The sequence below is a fragment of the Aquarana catesbeiana genome, linkage group LG03, assembly GCF_042186555.1.
Source record: "Aquarana catesbeiana isolate 2022-GZ linkage group LG03, ASM4218655v1, whole genome shotgun sequence".
NCBI classification, from domain to species: domain Eukaryota; kingdom Metazoa; phylum Chordata; class Amphibia; order Anura; family Ranidae; genus Aquarana; species Aquarana catesbeiana.
The window spans coordinates 683,779,933-683,803,409 of NC_133326.1; the positions used below are offsets into that span (position 1 = coordinate 683,779,933).

General features: G+C 43.8%; 1 protein-coding gene across 1 annotated transcript in view; it reads right to left on the bottom strand.

Annotated features, from left to right (window-relative positions):
• Positions 1 to 415: 415 nt before the first annotated feature.
• Positions 416 to 23,477, bottom strand: part of LOC141133538 (protein kinase C delta type-like) — a 100,983-nt gene continuing 77,921 nt past the window's right edge. The window contains exon 6 of the mRNA XM_073622981.1: positions 416 to 2,764. Coding sequence (XP_073479082.1) covers positions 2,750 to 2,764 — 15 coding nt within the window. The 3' untranslated portion in view covers positions 416 to 2,749. The remainder of the gene's footprint in view (positions 2,765 to 23,477) is intronic.

Here is a 23,477-nt window from a genome sequence, read left to right on the forward strand (position 1 = left end):
CGTGTCACCTCCGGGTGTGTTGTCCTCCATGCATCCATAACCTTATATATCCCAATGTGGACATTCCTGCAAAGTATATGCTGGTTCCCTGCAGAGATTCTAACATTGTAGTAAAAGTAAGCAGAGGTCTCTGTATACCCTTTACCATCACAGCAATGACATACAGTGCACTGCATGAATATAGTGCTAACCTGTAAGAATTGTCAGGAAAGTCTCAGTATGTCAATGCTGCTCTGACTTCAGGGTGACGGTTGCGGAATGTGATGCAGGGAGGGGGTGTCAGTGCAGAATATTGCACTGCACAGAGAAGGAGGTGCATGGTGTTAGGTGCAGTTTTCAACTTAACTGCTTCTAGTTTATATTGCTTTGCCAAATTTAGCTCTATTAAAGAAGTAAGACACAGAATCAGAAAGTTTCTGTATATCAGCTCCGAGCCTTAAAGGTCCCGTACTGTCAACTGAACTTAACTGCTTTATTGGGGCCTTTTATAGACTGGTTACAGAATCACATATTTCAGCAAATTTCCATATAAGGTAACAAGCAGTATAATTTCAACATACATCACGCTGGTCTTACACATCTGGAAAGACTTAAGCTAGTCTTACAACATATACTGACACGCACACATTTATGTAGAAAAATAAAAATCTACTTAAGTAGAACTCTAGCCTATCATTTCATACCTTATCAATTTCCCCCTTTGACATCATCCCCTCCACGATTCTGGGTCCTTGCAAACAAGTGAACAGCCGATACTTCAAAGAGTACTATCCCTGACCGCGGGTTGTCAGAGGAGGATAAGTCTTCTTTATTTACCCTCATCCCTCAAATCCATACCTGCATCTTATAAGCAAAGAGAATAGAAAAGGGGTGATGTCAAGTTACCCTTTTTGTCATTAGAGTTCCTAATACCTTTCTCTTTCCATTCTGTCTGCTCGTGCCTTAATCTTCCTATATAAGCAACAGTTTATCACGGTAAGCAGTACAAAAACTAAAATTAGAATAAGTATCGGATTGAGCATCCAATTAAAAATTGCCGTAGCAGTGGGTGATCATCCAGCAAATACATCATACCAATGATGTGTTGTTTCATCTCTTATTTGTAAGGATAAATGTATTAATTTCCCTTTATCTATAACCGCAGATATTAGATTATTTTGAAAGGGTATGTTCTTGTGTCTCTATGTGTTTTCTAAGTATTTCAGACTCATTTAAGATTTGCCGTAAGGGCTCTAATGATATTATAAAAGGAGTAGTATCAGTAAGATTATCTACCGTCCATTCTAGATTAAATATTCTATGTGCATCTGGTTCAAAAAAGGAAAGTGTCATTTTGCCATTTAAGCATTTTAACATTCTTTACGCATCCTGAAAAAGGGGCCGTTTTATTTAAACTTTCCATAGTTTCCTGATCATTTGTGACTAAACAAATATGTTGTGGTCCTATCTCCATAAATCTGTTTCCTACACCTACTGGTAATCTCTGAAACTTACATATGTTAGATTGATGTTTCAATAAGCAAAGTTCATAGACTGGAGAACTTCTTCCACAGACTATTCCCTTATTAGTTTTAACACATAGACTTAGATCATGAGTCATGTTTTGTGTATCTACATAGTGTCCATAAATCTCAGGATACCAAAATTCAGGTAGATCCCTTCCTATCAGGAGTGGCATCACTATTAACTTACACATTACCTGGACCTCCTCCACTTTGTATACATCAAACCTTCCAGCACACCATCTTTCCTCACATTCAACTTCTTTTCCTGGTACTTCAAACCATGTACTTTCTAAATTTAAACCCTTAAAATAGTTCATCCAAGTGCGATAATTCCCTAATCGTAGCTCATCTCGAGCTCTATTAATTTGAATGTGATAAGATAGTGTAGAAAAAGCACATTGAGTAATGTTTATGAACTCCTGATTTGCTTTCCACAACTCCAGACTAGCTAGTGCTGTGTGATTAACCATAATATTGAGATATTTAGTTAATTGTACCTGGCTAATTTGTGTTTCGAATGTTGTAGGTAACCATTTGCTTGTAATTATTAAACTATCAGCTATGTGACTTCCTGCACGGTTCCACTTATTTTGTATCATTTCCATCTGTATCCCATTCATTATTCCCATTCCAGTTCCTGCAGCTCCCAGAACTGTATCATACCATTCTCGGCGATACCTACATTCTGGTAGCTGGGGAAAAGTTACATTAAATTTGATTTTTGTTTTCTGTTGTGATACCGAAACATTTATGCAAGATCTAGGAATAGGAATTAATACAGAGGATTCGAAGATGGTGGGTAGAGCGTCTTCTATCTTTATATTGAAACCATAATGTTGCCATTGTATATATATCCTCCTGTTGTGTTTTCCCATTTCCTTACTGGTACAAAATACCATTCGTAGTAAGGATATTGTGTTATACTCTTATCCTGATTTACCCATCTAAGATCAGTACTATTTTCATGAACTGTTACATTGATACCCGGAGTCCATGTATAAACAAACATTTGAAAACATTCAAGCACTATTATCATAGTTAGAAGGATCTTCATTCTGTTTCTCTCGGTTCAAGACTCTTTTTGCAGTGTGATGCGTGGATCCAGGCTGCTTTTCCTTCCAATTTCACTGAAGTGGCTGTGGTCAAAAGCACTTTATAAGGACCTTCAAATCTAGGTTCCAATGTCTTTCTGGTGTGTTTCTTAACATATACATAATCTCCTGGTAGCAGTGTATGTGTACCTGCTATTGAGTTAGGGTCTGGAAGAGAAGAATACACACTTTTGTGGATCTTAGTTAGACGTTGTTGTAATTGTATTACATATGCAGTCAAACTATCACATTGCAATTGCATACTCTGTAGAAAGTATAGACCTAATCTAGGTGCATTCCCAAAAAGTATTTCATATGGGGACAATCCTGTTTTCCCTGTTGGAGTGTATATTATGGAGAACAAAACCAAAGGCAAGCATTCTGGCCATGGCTTGTTTAACTCTTGCATGGCTTTTTGTATTTTCAACTTTATTGTCCCATTTACTCTTTCCACTGACCCTGAACTCTGTGGGTGATAAGGGGTGTGGAAACTTTGTTAAACCTGTAACATGGTCATCACATTCTGCATGATTTCTCCTGTAAAGTGTATCCCCCTATCTGATTCTATGGTTTCAGGAAGACCAAACCTAGGTATTAACTCAGTAATCAGTTTCTTGGCTGTGACTTTTGCTGTGGCTGATTTTACTGGATAGCTTTCGGGCCAACCTGAAAATAAATCGATACACACGAGGACAAATTCAAAGGGGCCGCTCTTAGGCATTTGTATGTAGTCAATTTGCAGTCTCTGGAAGGGGTATTGGGCCCGAACCTGGTGTTTTCGTGGGGTTTTTACTCTCTGTCCTGGGTTATTCAGGAGACAGATTTGGCAGGCTGCACAGTAGTTTCTCACAGTACTACTGAATCCAGGGGCGAGCCATCCTTGGTTCACAATCCTATACATGGAATTGGAACTGACGTGTGTGGGTAGGTGAACTGCCGCTGCCATTGCTGGGTACAGAGAGGCAGGTAGGCATACTTTGCCTCCTTCCCTCCATACATTGTCAAGGTCTGGTGCTGCTCCCATCCTGACCCACTTATCTTTCTCGCTCTCCCCTGCTTGCTCCTGTAATTTACTCAACTGCTGCCATGTTGGTTCTGGAATACTCACCTCTACCGCTGCTAAAGTCTCAGGGCTTCCTTCCCTTAGAGCTGCCTGTTTTGCAGTCAAATCTGCAAATGCATTTCCTTTTGCCTCAATTGTTTTTGCGCTCGTGTGTGCCGCTATCTTCATAATGGCCACTCGTTTAACCTTTTGAAGATTGTTCAGGACTCTCTTAATCCCTTCTCCATGTTTTACAGGTGTACCTGCTGCTGTCAGATAACCTCTAGCCCTCCATATGTGGCCATAATCGTGCGCTACACCATAAGCGTAGGCAGAGTCAGTGTAAATATTCCCTTCTCGTCCTTTTAAGTATTCTAGGGCTTGTTCTAAAGCTTTTAATTCTGCTTCTTGTGCTGACATATGGGCTGGTAAGGGCTGTGTTTCAATCACCTGTGTATCAGTCACTACAGCATACCCTGTGTGATATTTACCCTTGTCATCAGCAAACCTGCTACCATCTATGTACAAAGTGTGCTCAGCGTTTAAGATTGGTGTATTTTGTTTATGTACCTTTAAGAAAAATGTACTCTGTCTTAATTAACACCAGATGTTCCCTCTAACTAGAATGACTCTATTGTAGGGATGTTTAACCCTTTCAACTCTGAAAATACACTATATATGAATGTAAAAAATGATGTGTAAAAAATATCTCATCTTGATATAATAAACATGTCCTGTCACATAAAAATGATATATAAAAACTGCAATATATCTGATGGATAAATTATTTCATCAGTAGTCAAAAAAAAAAATCAAAAGTCCATTGTTTTTAGAATGTCCTCTCTTATCAGAGGTTCTCGAGAATTTTTTTTTTTTTTCTTCCTCTTCTTCTTCCTTATTAGCACTATTATTCCCCCTTGCCAAATCTGGTGACTGAAGAGGCAAAAAGGTAGCCAAATTTAAAGTTGTATAGCGCTGAAAAGTGACATTTGGAGGTAAAAGTAAAGTACACTGTAACCTTAATTGCCTAGCCATTGAAATGTGTTTGGGCTGAACTTGAGACAAGATTGCATGTATGTCATGTGTGGTGTGCACCACGTAAGCATATACGGTACAATTTTCAAACAATCGTATAATGGCTGCATCAAAGCGCTAGCGTGTGGTATCCATATGACACAATACCTAAAAACATACGCAATTGTTTGAAATTCCGTGGGGGTAACATTCCCTTTATCACTTGAACCCTCTCCTCAGTGAGATGTGTTGTACCCTGTGATATACAATGTCCCAAAAAGATAACTTTTTCCTGACACACTTGCAACTTTTTCTTATTAACCTTGCAACCTTTTTCTGCCAAAAATCGCAACAAATTAAGGGTGGTGTGCAGGCTTTCAGTCTTTCACTTATCTGTGGAATTAATCCTTCCATAAACTGTCTATTGAAGGCTCAGATCGTGACTGGCAGAGCCAAATCCAATCCCTCATCTGCCATCATACTTTCCATAGATAAGTAAAATTCCAATACGGTCTGTCCTGGCATTTGTTTCATGGGTGATATTGACCCCCTCTCCTGTTGTTTTGGTTGACAGAAAGCTTCTAATCTAGCAATAAAAGGAGCCCTTGAGTCTATGTGTCTGACGTGTCCTGTCTCTAGATTGCCATCCCCCTCAGCTCGGTCTGCAGGTCGGTCATAAACTGGTTAAACAGGGTCAGAGTCATTTTATGTCTGCATAAATCCTCCCCATCCTGCCAGGTTGCTTCATGTGTATTCATTAACTGTGTCAAAAATCTACAGAAAGCAGCTGGCTTTGCTACCGGGTCTGGGGCGCTCTGTATTAATGCCATAAGAGTGTCTGCTGACCAAGGCTTCCAAATCCTTATTTGCATCCTACGAGTAATAGTAGGTGGGGCGTTTGGATGGGCTGCTTGTCCAAATTCTGGATTATTTACCTGTACAATGCGTGTATCAGTGCGTACGGGGGCTACAGTTTCTGAATGAGGTTTTTGTGCTCCACAAACCTGACAAACCCATCCTCTACCCTCAAGTACAGGATATATCTTGTGTGGTTTACATTCTATGTCAGTATATGGGGGTGGGATGGTTGAACTAAGATTATTTAAAATTTCAACATTTTTTGTTCTTCTGTCTTTCATATCCCAACCATCACAATCTGGATTATATTTCTACCCCTCTTCTTTCGCTCTATTTGAGACTTTAATTAAGCATTGAACCTGACGCATCCATTGCTTCTCTAACACCTCTCCTTGTCTGTCCCTTTTTATTTCACTCCATACATCCGGGTCTAAACCCGCTGCTCCTTTCACCTTAAATTTACGAAGGACATCCTTTAAGTCCTATGCTTCATCTTTCCCATAGATGTTTTTAATTATCTGTGGCACCGTATAATGCGCCACAATTCCCTGACGGGGTTTCGTGTTCTGCTGGCCCATTCTGACAGTCCGTGCCTAGGTAGCGTGTGGGACACTTAGTGTACAGTACTAAATACTAAAAAAGCTACACTAGTTCCTCGTTGCCTTCCTCCTAGGGTGCCAGAATACTAAAAATCTCTCCGGATGAGATTTCTGAAATCGAATTACTTAATATGCTAGCCAACTGACAAATATTATGACCAGACTGACGACTACAACATATACAAGCATTCCTTTAAGTGACCAGGTATCTGACTAGATCTCCGGGCTTATGGAGACCTTATTCCCTCCCGTATCTGGGATCCCTCTCATACACTCTTATCCTTGCTTTATGGAGCAGACAGGGCTTATACTTTCAACCCGTCTATGGTTTATGAGTTAGATGTGAGGTTAAGCATAAGCGTCAGACCCCCAAAACTCATGTGAGTGAGGTAAGGGCGCATTCCGTTGCTTAGTTCGGCAATCCCCTTCTAACTCATACCATCCTTGACAAGGCTCATTCACTTTCTCAACAAGACAGACAGACAACAAACAACAAATAATTCCAGCAATATAAACCAAAATATGCAGTAATTCTAGACTCACCACTACAGAGGCTGGTGTTTTAAAACCAGGAGAACCGTAACTGACAGAACAGATAGGCACAAATCAGGGGAGCACAGAATATAAGAAAAATAAAGCTTTTTCTTACCTGCGCAGGTTTTCAATCTGTGGTTCCCGGAATGCCTGTCCTTTTGTTCCGTCAGTCCAATTCATCCACCTCTTGTAGTATCATCGGTGTGTCTCTGTTCGGGCGCCAGAAATGTTAGGTGCAGTTTTCAACTTAACTGCTTCTAGTTTATATTGCTTTGCCAAATTTAGCTCTATTAAAGAAGTAAGACACAGAATCAGAAAGTTTCTGTATATCAGCTCCGAGCCTTAAAGGTCCCGTACTGTCAACTGAACTTAACTGCTTTATTGGGGCCTTTTATAGACTGGTTACAGAATCACATATTTCAGCAAATTTCCATATAAGGTAACAAGCAGTATAATTTCAACATACATCACGCTGGTCTTACACATCTGGAAAGACTTAAGCTAGTCTTACAACATATACTGACACGCACACATTTATGTAGAAAAATGAAAATCTACTTAAGTAGAACTCTAGCCTATTATTTCCAGCCTTATCAATGGTGAGCGTACAGAACCCCCCTGATGCAGCTAGAGAACATCAAACTCTTGGGGAGTCTGATATTCGAGTAAAATGAAGCATACAAGGATGCCGAATGATTCATTAGGATAGAAAAACAAAGGACAGAACAAGGGACCAGGATGGAAAGTGAAGAACTGGAGAGGAATGAATGATGCAGTGCAGCAGAAGAAGAGAGGTGCAGACTTGGGGGGTGGGGGGAGGAGTGAGGGGTACACAGATGGGGAGCAGCACAGAGGAGGTGCAGAACAGAGGAGGCGTGAGGGAGTACAAGAAGAGTTGCAGCACAGAGGAGGAGTAGGGGGGTAAACACAGAGGGGAGGTGCAGCACAGAGGAGGAATCAGGGCTGCAGCACAGAGAAATTGGGGGGTACACAGACAGTGGTGCAGCACAGAGAAGGAGTGGGGGGTGCAACACAGACGAAGAGTGAAGGGTACACAGGGGGAGCAGCACAGAGGAGGAATGAGGGGTACAAAGAGGGGGTGCAGCACAGAGAAAGAGTGGGGAGTGCACAGAGGAGGAGTTAGGGGGTACACAGAGGGGGGTCCAGCACAGAGGGTGAGTGAGGGGTTCACAGAGGTGGCGTGAGGGGGTACACAAAACGGGTGCAGCACAGAGGAGGAGTGAGGGGGTGCAGCACAGAGGAGGAGTGAGGGGGATGCACAGAAGAGTGAGGGGTACACAGAGGGGGGTCCAGCACAGAGGGTGAGTGAGGGGTACACAGAGGAGGAGTGAGGGGGTACACAAAGGGGATGTAGCACAGAGGAGGAGTGAGGGAGGTGCACAGAAGAGGAGTGAGAGGTGCACAGAGGGAGAGTGAGGGGGTGCAGCATAGAGGAGGTGTGAGAGGTACACGGAGGGGGGTCCAGCATAGAGGGTGAGTGAGGGGTACACAGAGGAGGAGTGAGGGGGTACACAAAGGGGGTGCAGCACAGAAGAGGAGTGAGGAGGTACAAAAGGGGGTGCAGCACAGAGGAGTGAGGGTGGTGCACAAAGGAGGAGTGAGAGGTACACAGAGGGGGGTCCAGCACAGAGGGTGAGTGAGGGGTACACAGAGGAGGAGTGAGGGGGTGCAGCACAGAGGAGGAGTGAGGGGGTACACAGAGCGGGAGCAGCACAGAGGGTGAGTGAGGGGTACACAGGAGGAGTGAGGGGGTACACAAAGAAGGTGCAGCACAGAGGAGGAGTGAGGGGGTACACAGAGGAGGAGTGAGAGGTACACAGAGGGGGAGTGAGGGGTACACAGAGGGGGGTCCAGCACAGAGGGTGAGTGAGGGGCACACACAGAGGAGGAGTGAGGGGGTACACAAAGGGGGTGCAGCACAGAGGAGGAGTGAGGGGGTACACAGAGCGGGAGCAGCACAGAGGGTGAGTGAGGGGTACACAGAGGAGGAGTGAGGGGGTACACAAAGGGGTGCAGCACAGAGGGTGAGTGAGGGGTACACAGAGGAGGAGTGAGGGGGTACACAGAGCGGGAGCAGCACAGAGGGTGAGTGAGGGGTACACAGAGGAGGAGTGAGCGGGTACACAAAGAAGGTGCAGCACAGAGGAGGAGTGAGGGGGTACACAGAGGAGGAGTGAGAGGTACACAGTGGGGGAGTGAGGGGTACACAGAGGGGGATCCAGCACAGAGGGTGAGTGAGGGGTACACAGAGGAGGAGTGAGGGGGTACACAGAGCGGGAGCAGCACAGAGGGTGAGTGAGGGGTATACAGCGGAGGAGTGAGGGGGTACACAAAGGGGGTGCAGCACAGAGGAGGAGTGAGGGGGTACACAAAAGGGGTGCAGCACAGAGGGTGAGTGAAGGCGGTGCACAGAAGAGGAGTGAAAGGTACACAGACTGGGGTGCAGCACAGAGGGTGAGTGAGGGGTACACAGATGGGGGTGCAGCACAGAGGAGGATTAAGAGGTACACAGATGGGGGTGCAGTGAATTCACAGTGCCACTGTCACATTTTAAAATAGCTCCACCTTTTATCATTAAAAAGCCATCCTTTAGCCCCAGTCCACTAACTTTGCCTAGGCTGAGATGATGTCATCAGTCTGCTGTATGCAGGAGGAAGTATTTCCTCAGTTTCTTCGCCCCCAGTGATCAGACTGAAACATTGTACCTTTTATATCAAGTCTCAAGGTGAGAGGCTATAGCAAGGCCTGATTTGTGTCAGACATTTTTTTAACACAGCCAAGAACTACACAGGCACCAGGAATTACTGTGATGTATGTCACCTCTGAGCATCTCAGTCCAAATAGTAGGTGGTGGCCCTGGATGATGCCTGAACTAAGATGGTGTTATCCTCCAGACGAGGTCATTGTCAGTGGGGAGCAATGTGAGATTACCTCTGTGAGAGGTAATACATACCTGGAAGAGTTACACATTACTTAGCAAGGTCCATAAAGACATGGTTGAGCGAGTTTGGGGAGGAGGAACTTGACTGGCCTGCACAGAGTCCTGACCTCAACCTGATAGAACACCTTTGGGATGAATTAGAGCGGAGACTGCGAGCCAGGCCTTCTCGTCCAACATCAGTACTTGACCTCACAAATGCACTTCTGGAAGAATGGTCAAACATTCCCATAGACACACTCCTAAACCTTGTGGACAGCCTTCCCAGAACAGTTGAAGCTGTTATAGCTGCAAAGGGTGGGCCAACTCAATATTGAACCCTATGGACTAAGACTGGGATGCCATTATAGTTCATGTGTGTGTAAAGGCAGATGTCCCAATACTTTTGACAATATAGTGTAGATATAATCCAAACTTGGCAGCCCCAAAGCAGCATATATTTCTAATCAGATACTAGTAGCTAGGGAACCATTGTGTGAACAATGTTGGTGCAGGGTAATGCTTGCTCATAGCTTAGTATTCTCTCCAAGCCTCTATGTGACAATACTGGGCCTCTAAGGGACTAATCCCCGAGTATTAGCACTGTCACATCATGGCAAAAGGGAAGAATATTACCTGACTCACCACATATTTTTCTTTGCTAAAATTGGCAAAGGTAATGTAAGGTCGGCCCAGCTTTAGAAAAATCCATAGGCGTGCGCACAGGGTGTGCCAGGTGTGCCTGGGCACACCCTAATCACCCCATGTGGGGCAGATTCCCCATTTAGACCCCTGACATTTCACCAAGGCCCCCTAACGGGGCTTCTAAGAAGTGAATAGTAAAATAAAAATAATAAAACCTGTAAAAAAATAATAAATAAAATAATAAAAATAAAAACTACTGACTCCGTCCACTGCCCTACTGACACCTTCCGTATATATACACATGCACACACATGCATATGTGTTTGAGCTTTGGGATGCACACCCTAATGCAATGGGCTGTGCACGCCTATGGAAAAATCACCTATGCCACCAAAATGAAAGAGTCCTTTTCAAAGCCAAGCTTCGTGTACAAGGATCAGCAAATGAACACGTCTGAAACTTAAACCTTAATAAAGGAAAGCAACCGAAAGCTAATAAACCACAGGAAAGCATTTTCATAGCAGAGTTATGAATAGTCAAATGATTTGGGATCAATGATTTTTAACAGTTCGAGCCACTGAAAGCCATTTATCACAGGAAAAGCCACACTGTGATTGGACAAGACAATGCCAACGTGCCAAGCCCATCATACAACAAAGGCATAGTTGCCAGCAGTCCCGATTTTCCCGGGACAATCCCTATTTTGGGACCCTCGTCCCGATCGGAGGCTGTCCCGATTCGGGATTTTGCCCAGGAAAATCGGGAATGTTTGCTTTTTCATTTTTGGAGCAGCTGGCTTCAGCAAAATGGCGCTAGATCATTCCCCCTTGTGTTCAGTGGAGAGAGGAAAGGGGCTCAATCCGTGCAGCCAATGAATCGGCTTCTCCTCTCACAATACTGAAGCCAGGGTTAGCTGCACGGATCGGCCCCTCCCCTCGGCCGCTCATGCCATGTTCCTTCTGCTCTTGTCTCTGCAGCAATTTAACTTTAATGTGCAGGAGGGGGGTTAACTATATACAGGAGGAGGGGTGGTTAGCTATATACAGGAGGAGGGGGGTTAGCTATATACAGGAAGAGGGGGGTTAACTATATACAGGAGGAGGGGTGGTTAGCTATATACAGGAGGAGGGGTGGTTAGCTATATACAGGAGGAGGGGTGGTTAGCTATATACAGGAGGAGGGGGGTTAACTATATACAGGAGGAGGGGTGGTTAGCTATATACAGGAGGAGGGGGGTAACTATATACAGGAGGAGGAGGGTTAGCTATATACAGGAGGAGGGGGGGTTAACTATATACAAGAGGAGGGGGGTTAACTATATACAGGAGGGGGAGTTAGCTATTTACAGGAGGGGGTTAACTATGTACAGGAGGGGTTACTATGTACAGGGGGAACTATGTACAGGGGGGGGTAACTATGCACAGGGGGGTAACTAGGGGGAGAGGGGAAACTATGTACAGGGGGGGTAACTATGGCTCTGCCTGGGACACTGATGTAAGGACTGAGGCTGGGAACACTGGTGTAAGGACTGACTCTGCTGAGGGCACCTGATGCAAGGAGGGACTCTGCTGGGGGCACCTAATGCAAGGAGGGACACTGCTGGGGGCACCTGATGCAAGGAGGGACACTGCTGGGGGCACCTGATGCAAGGACGGACTCTGCTGGGGGCACCTGAGCCAAGGACGGACTCTGCTGTGGCACCTGATGCAAGGACGGGCTCTGCTGGTGGCACCTGATGCAAGGACGGGCTCTGCATGCCCCACCCCCTAATTATTATATGGCTCCACCTACAGCCAAAAAAGTGTCCCACAAATTTTTTTTGCAATGTTGGCAACTATGCAAATGGTTGTACTCCAGTCACTTTAGGTAAGATTAACATTATATAAATCAAAAGCCCCTTGGTTATAACTGTTTGTTCCACTAAAAGGAAATATATCAATAGACAAATTCAGTGTCTACTTGACAAGCCCATAGAACACAGTGTATTATGGTAGCAGCTTGAGTTACGATCAACATATTAAAGCTTATGTGAGCCCTCACCAAAAGTATTGGGACACCTGCCTTTACACGCACATTACATTTAATGGCATCCCAGTCTTAGTCTGTAGGGTTCCATATTGAGTTGGCCCACCCTTTGCAGCTATAACAGCTTCAACTCTTCTGGGAAGGCTGTCCACAAGGTTTAGGAGTGTGTCTATGGGAAAGTTTGACCATTCTTCCAGGAAGCGCATTTGTGAGGTCAGGCACCGATGTTGGATGAGAAGATCTGCCTCACAGGCTAAGCTCTATTTCATCCCAAAGGTGTTCTATCAGGTTGGGGTCAGGACTCTGTGCAGGCCAGTCAAGTTCCTCCACCCCAAGCTTGCTCATCCATGTCTTTATGGACCTTGCTTTGTGCACTAGTCATTTTGGAACAGGAAGGGGCCATCCCCAAACGGTTCCCACATTGTCGGGGGCTTGACATTGTCCAAAATGTCTTGGTATGCTGACGCCTTATGAGTTCCCTTTCACTAGAACTAAGGGGCCAACCCCTGATAAACAACCCCCCACCATAATCCCCCCTCCACCAAATGATTTGGACCAGTGCACAAAACAAGGTCCATAAAGACACGGATGAGTGATTTTGGGGTGGAGGAACTTGACTGGTCTGCACTAGCTGCAAAGGGTGGGCCAACTCAATATTGAACCCTACGGATTAGGACTGGGATGCCATTAAAGCTCATGTGCGTGTAAAGGTAGGTGTACCAATACTTTTGGTAATATAGTGTAAAGATACACTAAGCCACTTTATTAGGTACACCTGTTTAATTGCTTGGTAACACAATTTGCAAAGTAGTCAATCACATGGAAGCAGCTCAGTGCATTTAGTCATCTAGATGTGGTGAAGACGACTTGCTGACGTTCAAACCGAGCATCGGAAAGGGAAATTTAAGTGACTTTGAATCTGGCATGGTTGTTGGTGCCAGACGGGCTGGTCTGAGTATTTCAAAAACTGCTGATCTACTGGGATTTTCATACACAACCATCTCTCGGGTTTACAGAGAATGGTCCAAAAAAAGAGAAAATATCCAGCGAGCGGCAGCTGTGTGAAGGAGAATGCCTTGTTGAGGTCAGAGGAGAATGGGCAGACTGGTTCCAGATGATAGAAAGGCAACAGTAACTCAAATAACCAATCGTTACATCCAAGGTATGCAGAATACCATCTCTGAACGCACAAAACATCGATCCTTGAAGCAGATGGGCTACAGCAGCAGACAACCACACTGGGAGCCACTCCTGTCAGCTAAAAACAGGAAACTGAGGCTACAATTAGCACAGGATCACCAAAATTGGACAAGAGAAGATTGGAAAAACATTGCCTGGTCTGATGAGTATCTATTTCAGCTGCAACATTCAGATGGTAGGGTCAGAATTTGGTGTAAACATGAAAGCATGGATCCATCCTGCCTTGTATCAATGGTTCAGGCTGGTGGTGGTGTGGTGGTGTGAGGGATATTTTCTTGGCACACTTTGGGCCCCTTAGTACCAATTCAGTATCATTTAAACCCCACGGCCTACCTGAGTATTGTTGCTGACCATGTCCATCCCTTTATGACTACAGTTTACCCATCTTCTGATGGCTCCTTCCAGCAGGATAATGCACCATGTCACACAACTCAAATCATCTCAACCCTGGTTTCTTGAACATGACAATGAGGTCACTGTACTCCAATGGCCTCCACAGTCACCAGATCCCCATCCAATACAGCACCTTTGGGATGTGGTGGAATGGGAGATTCACATAATGGATGTGCAGCCAACATATCTGCAGCAACTGCGTGATGCTTTCATGTCACTATGGTCCAAAATCTCTGAGGAATGTTTCCAACACCTGGGTGAATCTATGCCACAAAGAATTAAGGCAGTTCTGAAGACAAAAGGGGTCCAAGGTGTACCTAATAAAGTGGCCGGTATATATAGTGTATATACTGTATATGTACAGTATATACAGTGGGGAAATAATTATTTGATCTCCTGCAGATTTTGTAATTTTGCCCACTTAAAAAAAAAGGAAGGGTCTATAATTGTAATCATAGATGTATTTTAACCACTTCCCGCCCACCATGTAGTAAAATGACAGCGGGCAGGATGCGCTATAGTTTTGGAAATTCAGATTTGGCTTCACCCTGCCTCTCCTCCTCCTCAGCGCCAATACGGTCGCTTTTCCTCTCGGCCAATCGGGTGTTAAGACCCACTTCCTGATTGGCTGGGAGGAAAAGCAGGAAGACAATTGGGAATATTAAATGGCGCACAACTGGCTGGGCTCGGGGCGCAGAGCACTGCGCAGAGCACCCTTTTTTGAAGCCAATTAGAGCCTCAGGCTCTAATCATGTGCATAACAAAAAAACTAAAACCCCGTTGAAATCCATGTGTCCAATGCCCAGCATGTAGATTAGGGGCCGGGCGGCAGTAATCTGTATATAAGGTGTCATTGTGTGTCTTGTCAGATAGTGGAGAAGGAAGCAGTGAGAAGTTGGCTCATCAGGCGACCCCGGATGTCCCAGGTCAGCCATCAGAAATAAATGAGATGACGGGTTGGGTGAATTGTGCACAGAGGCATTGAGATGATTGGTTGGGTGAAGTGTACACAGAATTTTGTATGTTTTCTAATCCCTGCAGGAATACAGACACACCGTGCTGGTATCATTTCTCAGTCACATGTGAGCTGAACACATTGGCTGAGCATTCTACATTTGAAAATGGTGAGAGAGTGGATGTATCTGCTGAGCCTTTCTACTATCCTGACATGTTACCTTCTCTACCTGAGTCTACAGATCCCCCACCAGACCCAACACGGCCGGTAAATGTCTGCATTCAATGGAGGGGGGGAGAGAGAAAAAGATTGTCAGAACTTGGATCAGCTGCTGGTGGCACTGTGTTTCCCTATGCGGAGGGTTGTAGTTCCGGTGTCCACCAGCGGGTGACTCCCAGCCTGGTGCTGGCTGCTGGGAAGGTATTTAGTTCCTCCTCCACTGTTCCCTTATGCTTCAGTGTTTTTTTGCCCTGCTGGCCAGAGACTGCTTTCCGCTTAATCCTGAATCTGATTCCTGCCTCTGCCTTGTACCTGCATCCTGTACCTTTGTTGCCTTGTATCCACTCCTCCTGTTCCTGATCCCAGTCCTGGTTCCCCCCTTCCTTGCATCTCTGGTAATATCCTGTTTTTCTGTGTTCCCCATTTTGTTAGTTTGCTAGTTAGGCTCTCTATTACTTAGGTTGCTTGTTTGGTATTTTGTTATTTGGTTATGGTTCACTTGTATCTTCACGTTCGCTGTGTATTCTGTTTGCTGGACTTTGGATGTGTTTTGTTTCACTGTTAATGACTTGCTTAAAGTGATTGTACAGGCTCTTTAAAAAAAAAATAATAACAAACATGTCCTTCTTACCTCCTCTGTGCAGTTGGTTTTGCACAGAGCAACCCAGATCCTCCTCTTCTCGGGTCCCTCTTTGCCACTCCTAGTCCCTCCCTCCTTTGAGCGCCCCTCGGCCAGCAGCTTGCTACAGGGGGCACCCAAGCTGAGTCAGAGCTCCATGTATCCATTAAGACACGGAGCCCCGACCTGGCCCCACCCCTCTCTCCCCTGACTGGCTGTCTGGTTTTGATTGACAGCCACGGGAGCCAATAGCGCCCCTGCTCTGTCTCAGCCAATCAGAAGGAGTGTACTGGATGGCTGAGGGTATTGTGGACATCACTGAAGAGAGAAGGAGCTCAGGTAGGTAATTGGGGGGGGGGGGGGGATGCTACACACAGAAGGTTTTTTTATCTTAATGCTTAGAATGCAGTAAGGTAAAAAACCTTCTGCTTTTAACAGCTGCTTTAAGACAGAAATAGTCTGATCTCTGGTTTCTAGGAGTAAAGTAAAAGAGGGAGAGAAAGAAGAAGGAAGAAAGGAAAGAAAGGGAGAGAGAAAAAGAAAAAAGGAAAGGGAGAAAGAAAAGGGAAGAAAGAAAAGAAGGAGAGGGAGAGATAAAAGGGGAGAGGGATAAAAGGGAAAAAGTAAACAGAGAGAGAAAAGAGAGAAGGAAGAAAGTAAACGGAGAGAGAAAAGAGAGAATGAAGAAAGGAAAGGGAGAGAGAAAAAGGAAGAAAAGAAAAAAGGGGGGGGGGGAGGAAGAAAGGGAGAGAGAAAAAGAAGAAAGTTAAGGGAGAAAGAAAAGGAAGAAAGGAAAGAAGGGAAGGGAGAGAGAAAAAGAGAGGACAAAAGGAAGAAAGTAAACGGAGAGAGAAAAGAGAGAAGGAAGAAAGGAAAGGGAGAGAGAAAAAGGAAGAAAGGAAAGAGAGAGAGAAAAAGGAAGAAAGGAAAGAGAGAGAAAAGGGGAGAAGGATAATAGAAAAAAAGTAAATGGAGAGAGAAAAGAGAGAAGGAAGAAAGGAAAGGGAGAGAGAAAAGGGAAGAAAGGGAGAGAGAAAAGGGTAAATAGGAAGAAAGCAAGAAAGTAAACAGAAAGAGAAAAAGAGAGAAGGAAGAATGTAAACAGAGAGAAAAGAGAGAAGGAAGAAAGGAAAGGGAGAGAGAAAAAAGGAAGAAAGGAAAGAAGGAAAGGGAGAAACAAAAAAGGGGGGAGAGAGAAAAAGGAAGAAAAGAAAGTGAGATTGAAAAAGAAGAAAGGGAAGAAAGGAAAGAAGGGAAGGGAGAGAGAAAAGGGGAGGGCAAAAGGAAGAAAGTAAACAGAAAGAGGGAGAGAGAAAGAGGAAGAAAGAAACAAAAAAGGGGGAGAGAGAAAAAGGAAGAAAAGAAAGGGAGAGAGAAAAAGGAAGAAAGGAAAGAGGAAAGGGAGAGAGAAAAGGGGAGAAGGATAAAAGGAAGAAAGTAAACGGAGAGAGAAAAGAGAGAAGGAAGAAGGTAAACAAAAAAGAGAGAAGGAAAAAAGGAAAGGGGGAGAGAAAAGGAAGAAAGGAAAGGAAGAGAGAAAAAGGAAGAAAGGAAAGAAGGAAAGGGAGAAAGAAAAAGGAAGAAAGGAAAGAAGGAAAGGGAGAGGAGAAAAAGGAAGAAAGGAAAGAGAGAGAGAAAAAGAAGAACGTTAAGGGAGAAAGAAAAGGGAAGAAAGGAAAGAATGGAAGGGAGAGAGAAAAAGGGAGGATAAAAGGAAGTAAAGGGAGAGAGAAAAGAGAGAAGGAAGAAAGGAAAGAATGAAAGGGAGGGAGAAAAAGAGAGAAGGTAGAAAGAAAACAAAATATAAAAAAAGTAAAACTAACTTGAGAAAGTGGAAAAGAAACAGAAAATAGATCTAGGAAGAAATAGAAAAATGTGAGGGGGTAGGGAAAGAGAAAAGGAGAGTAAGAGAAAGGGGGTTGGGGTAGACATATAAAGAAAGAAAGGAAAATAAAAAGTAAAGGAAGATGCTTTGGAGAAAGGAATAGAACAATAGATTGTGTTAGGATAATAATTTTCATTTTAATAACAATATTTCACATTTATTGTAAAGGGAGAGAAGAATCAAGATAAACTTCTCTACATGCGGATGTTCCTGTCTGAAATCAATTATACTGTGTTCTGTGCTGGGAACGTAAGTAAATCTTTTTTATTATTTTTGTATATTGGAGTGTGAACAGAGATGACTAAACTCTCTAAAATTTCCAAATTTCTTCTGAGTAAATGGAAAACATATCTTACTTGAAGTAGATGTGAGCACAAATATGTAAATATCTTATCATCTTTAACATGTAAATATTAAAATTCATGTCAGATGTCATGTTTAATCTTTATAAATCTGTAGCTTTCATTTAAATAACACAATACTTAAATAAAAAGTCCATAAGCTAGGTCGACCTAAGCAAAGACAAATTCAGTCATTTTGCAGTAAAATCCTTTTCATCAAAATCACTCTGCCCTTCCTTCCATCCCATTCTATAGATGTTTGCCGTCGTCATATAGTGTGAAATTATCTTTTTTTTCTGCATTTCTAGAATTATGTTTGTTTATTTTTTTGCTGTAGATTTGAAGAGCAAAATTTTTTGAGCTGGTGCAGCAGGGGCGTAACTAGAAATCACAGGGCCCCATAGCAAAATGTTGTATGCCCCCCCCTGCAAACAGCCCCCCACACACACACACACACACAAAAATGGCGGGGCTTAAATTAAATAGTGGGCTTGGCTCAAAGGTGGTTTGAGTCTGAGATGAATGAGGGATGGAGGGAGGAAGGAAGGAAGGAAGGAAGGAAGGAAGGAAGGAAGGAAGGAAGGAAGGAAGGAAGGAAGGAAGGAAGGAAGGAAGGAAGGAAAGAAAGAAAGAAAGAAAGAAAGAAAGAAAGAAAGAAAGAAAGAAAGAAAGAAAGAAAGAAAGAAAGAAAGAAAGAAAGAAAGGAAGGAGAGAGAAGGGATGGAGGGACAACAGGCCCAGATCCTACACCACAATAGCAATATATGTATTCCAGAAAGTTTAACAATCAACAGATAAAGATACTCCAAATACCTGGTGTTAGCGCTTCAATCATCCTCACCTGTGCCCAATGCAGCGTGACCAGTGCCCAATGTGGCCTACCTGTCCCCAATGCAGCGTGGCCTGCCCGTGCCCAATACAGCCTCACCTGTCCCCAATGCATCCTCACCTATGCCCAATACTGCCTCACCTGTGCCCACCTGTGCAAAATGCAGCCTCACCTGTGCACAATGCTGTGTGGCCTGTGCCCAATGCAGCGTTGTCCAGTGCCCAATGCAGCCTCACCTGTGCCCAATGCAGCCTTACCTGTGCCCAATGCAGTGTGGCCTGTGCCCAGTGCAGCATGTCCAGTGCCCAATGCAGCGTGTCCTGCCTGTGTCCAGTGCCCAATGCAGCCTCACCTGTGCTCAATGTGGCCTACCTGTTCCCAATGCAGCATGGCCTGCCTGTGCCGAATACAGCCTCACCTGTCCCCAATGCATCCTCACCTATGCCCAATACTGCCTCACCTGTGCCCACCTGTGCAAAATGCAGCCTCACCTGTGCCCAATGCAGCGTGACCCATACCCAATACAGCCTCACCTGTGCCCAATGCAGCCTCATCTGTGCCCAATACTGCCTCACCTGTGCCCTGTGGAACTACTGGGGAGGATGAGGAATGCATACTGCAGCCCTCAAATGGCTGTTGGCGAGCGTGGGGCTGCCTCAGATTGGGGGGGCGAGCACCGCCCGTACAGTCCCCCAGCCAGGGGAAGTGAGGAGAGGAAAAGGCAAGCTGTCCGTATGAGCAGAGAGCTGTAATAGGTTTCATTTGAATTTCCTGTGTTCCCGGGGCTCACCGTCACATAGCCCCACTTCTTGGCCCGGCGCCTTTGATGACGTCACATGTCCCGCATTGGACCGGTGTTCTGTCTATCAAAGGCGTCGGGCCAAGCGGAGGGGCTATGCGACGGTGAGCCCCGGGAACACAGGAAATTCTAATGAAAGCTATTACAGCGGATCATCTCGCTCTCTGCTCGTAGACAGCTTGCCTCTTCCTCTCCTCACTTCCCCTGGCTGGGGGACCGTGCGGGTGGTGCTCGCCCTCCCCCGCAGTATGAATTCCTCATCCTCCCCATGGGCCCCTCTCGGCTGCGCCCGCATGGGTTGCTATGGCGGTAGTTTCGCCACTGTGGTGAAGGCAGTTCAGAGGGGTGTCCTTGGAAGGAGAACCAGACAGAACACAACCTGCATCAGTAAGTATGGGAGGTGTGGGTATATTCTTCATATGTTAATGGATAATTTATCATTTGGGTCACTTATACAACATGAATCAAAGATGGTTTCTGACATTTAAAGCTGAACTCCAGGCAGGTATGAAAGACACAAATGGTGCAGCTCAATAACCATTAACACATTGATGTACTAATGATTAAACAGCTGCATTATTTGGCATTATTGTATATATGTCTGGAGACTTTTCATAAAAACAAAACAAAAAAAAAAACATTAATTCATGAACAGTGTGAGCAATTCATTCATCAGCCTCTTCCAGTCCCTGTACAGAAGAGTTCAGATTGCGACATGGAAAAGAAGCACAGGGAGCCAATCAGTTGTGCTAAAGTGTTCATGATCTAACATGGAACATACCGATTGGAGGAGAGAGTAGAGTGACAGAAAAAAGAGTAAAAAAATGTAGAACCCCTCATATACACATATGAACATAAATGCATGCATAGGCAGGGCCGGGACAAGGGGTGGGCAGGAGGGGCATCTGCTCTGGGCACAGCGAAACAAGGGGGTAGAGAATGGACACAGGGCAGTAAACCCATTCTACGGCATGCATTAACAGTGGGGGGAGGGGGCGCCGTTCCGCGTCCTTGGCCTGGGCACTAGACAAACCTGTCCCGGTACTGTGCATAGTGGCGACTGCACTTGAAAACATTGTAGTTGTGTCACACATGTTACATATCGCCGCTCATGACAGAGCGAGAGCAAAACTCCCATTATTCAAAGTTATCTCTAAACTGATGATCTGTAGGGGCTTTTAACCACTTCAGCCCCGGAGGATTTGGCAGCTCAATGACCGGAGGACTTTTTACAATTTGGCACTGCGCTGTTTAACTGGTAATTGTGCGGTCATGCAATGTTGTACCCAAACGAAATTTGAGTCTTTTTTTCCCACAAATAGAGCTTTCTTTTGATGTTATTTGATTGCCTCTGCGATTTTTATTTTTTGCGATATAAATGGAAAAAGACCTAAAGTTTTGAAACAAAATGATATTTTCTACTTTTTGTTATAAAAAAATGTAATAAACTCAATTTTAGTCATACATTTAGGCCAAAATGTATTCAGCCACATGTCTTTGGTAAACAAAATGTCAATAAGCGTATAATTATTGGTTTGGGCAAAAGTTATAGCGTCTACAAACTAGGGTACATTTTCTGGAATTTACACAGCTTTTAGTTTGACTGCCTATCTCATTTCTTGAGGTGCTAAAATCTCAGGGCAGTACAAACCCCCCCCCAAATGACCCCATTTTGGAAAGTAGACACCCCAAGGAAATTGCTGAGAGGCATGTTGAGCCCATTGAATATTTTATTTTTTGTCACAAGTAATTGAAAAATGACAAAAAAAAAAATTACACAAAGTTGTCACTAAATGATATATTGCTCACACATGGCATGGTTATATGTGGAATGACACCCCAAAATACATTCTGCTACTTCTCCTGAGTAGGGGGATACCACATGTGTGGAACTTTTTGGCAGTCTAACCGCGTACAGGACCCTGAAAACCAATCACCGCTTTCACTATTTCTAAGGGCGTTCATTTTTGATTTCACTCCTCACTGCCTATCACAGTTTCGGAGGCCATGAAATACCCAGATAGCACAAAACCCCCCAAACGACCCCATTTTGGAAAGTAGACACCCCAAGCTATCTGCTGAGAGGCATGTTGAGTATTTTGCAAAAAGAAAAAAAAAAATTTCTTTTCTTTCTTTATTTTCAAAAATAAATGAGATCTGTAAAATACTCACCATGCCTCTTAGCAAATACCTTGGGGTGTCTACTTTCAAGGTATTTGCTTAATTTGATTGTAGCCGTATTAGTGCAATTGTGACAGAGAAAATTGAGTACTGTCCGTGATACTTTGCTAAGAGGCAAATACCTGTCACATACCCCAGCAGAAGTCTATGAGGGCGAAACGCATAGGGTCTATATGCTAGTCTAGCCACTTTTTTCTACTGCGCTTTTTACCTGTTCAATTGAACCAAATTTTATTGTCATTACTGTTTTAATTGGATGTTGGAAGATACATTCCTTCGGTTCAATTTACACCATGTGGAGACTCTTTTTTCTTTTATATCTTGGGAACTGTCACCTATTGAATGGAGCGTGGATGATGCCCCTAACCTTCTACGTTTTTTGATCGAGACGGCAAACAAGATTGCCGGGCACTCAGGCTCGGTCTATTTTTTCCCTTGGTGAGTAGAGTTCCAGGCCCTCATTCCAGCTGGAATTTTCCATCGATTTGGACCGGACCTACATCCACCGCTTGGCGGTACAAGCTCGTTTGACCCACCGCTCATGGCGTGTGAGTCCACCATTGCTGGTAAGAGTATTCCATCTTTCCCCACCTTTTAATGTGATATAGGGATTCGGGATACCAACACTATTGCACATCCACTTGTATGAACTCTTTCTCTCTCTCTCTATATATATATATATATATTCTCTCTCTCTCTCTCTCTCTCTCTCTCTCTCTCTCTCTCTCTCTCTCTCTCTCTCTATATATATATACACAATAATATGGACTCTATTTGCTAGACATCATGTCTGCATGACATTATTCCATTTGTGTTTTTTTTTATCCATCCTTGGAGCACATTGGGCACATATTGTTTATATTGTCACCTATCTATTCATGTTCACATATAGGGAACCGATATAGATCTTATTCTTTATTTATTTCATTTTAAGTTTTATATTTTGTGTGTTTCATCACTGCTTACACTCACCTTGTTGCATTCTTCATTGGGAGCTCACACCTATGTATTAAGTTACCCCAATATACAGGTTATTCACTTTGAACATTCCATTGAATTTGTGAGACTCTCTGCGACTTTGGGTTGCACATTTTTGTACGGTTAATACCACTTAGGCATTTTACACGTTGGAATATTGATATTTCACTTTCCACATATATCATAAAGTGACACATGCGACTCGGAGTTTGGGTGTAGTCGCATTGTTGCATATAGATATATGTTTCACTATATATATCATTTAATTGGTTTGCAATTTTGAATGTCACATTACTGTTCAATGCACTACTTACTACTTAATATAATATATACTTAATATAATAAAATATTCCATAGACTCAACATGCCTCTCATCAAATAGCTTGGGGTGTCTACTTTCCAAAAAGGGGTCATTTGGGGGGGTTTTAACTGTCCTGGTATTTTATGCACAACATTTAGAAGCTTATGTCACACATCACCCACTCTTCTAACCACTTGAAGACAAAGCCCTTTCTGACACTTTTTGTTTACACGAAAAAACATTTTTTTTTTTTTTGCAAGAAAATTACTTTGAATTCCCAAACATTATATTTTTTTTTAAAGCAAAGGCCCTACAGATTAAAATGGTGGGTGTTGCATTTTTTTTTCACACAGTATTTGCGCAGCGATTTTTCAAACGCAATTTTTTGGGAAAAAACACACTTTTTTTAATTTTAATGCACTAAAACACACTATATTGCCTAAATGTTTTATGAAATAAAAAAAAAGTCTTATGCTGAGTACATGGATACCAAACACAACATGCTTTAAAATTACGCACAAACGTG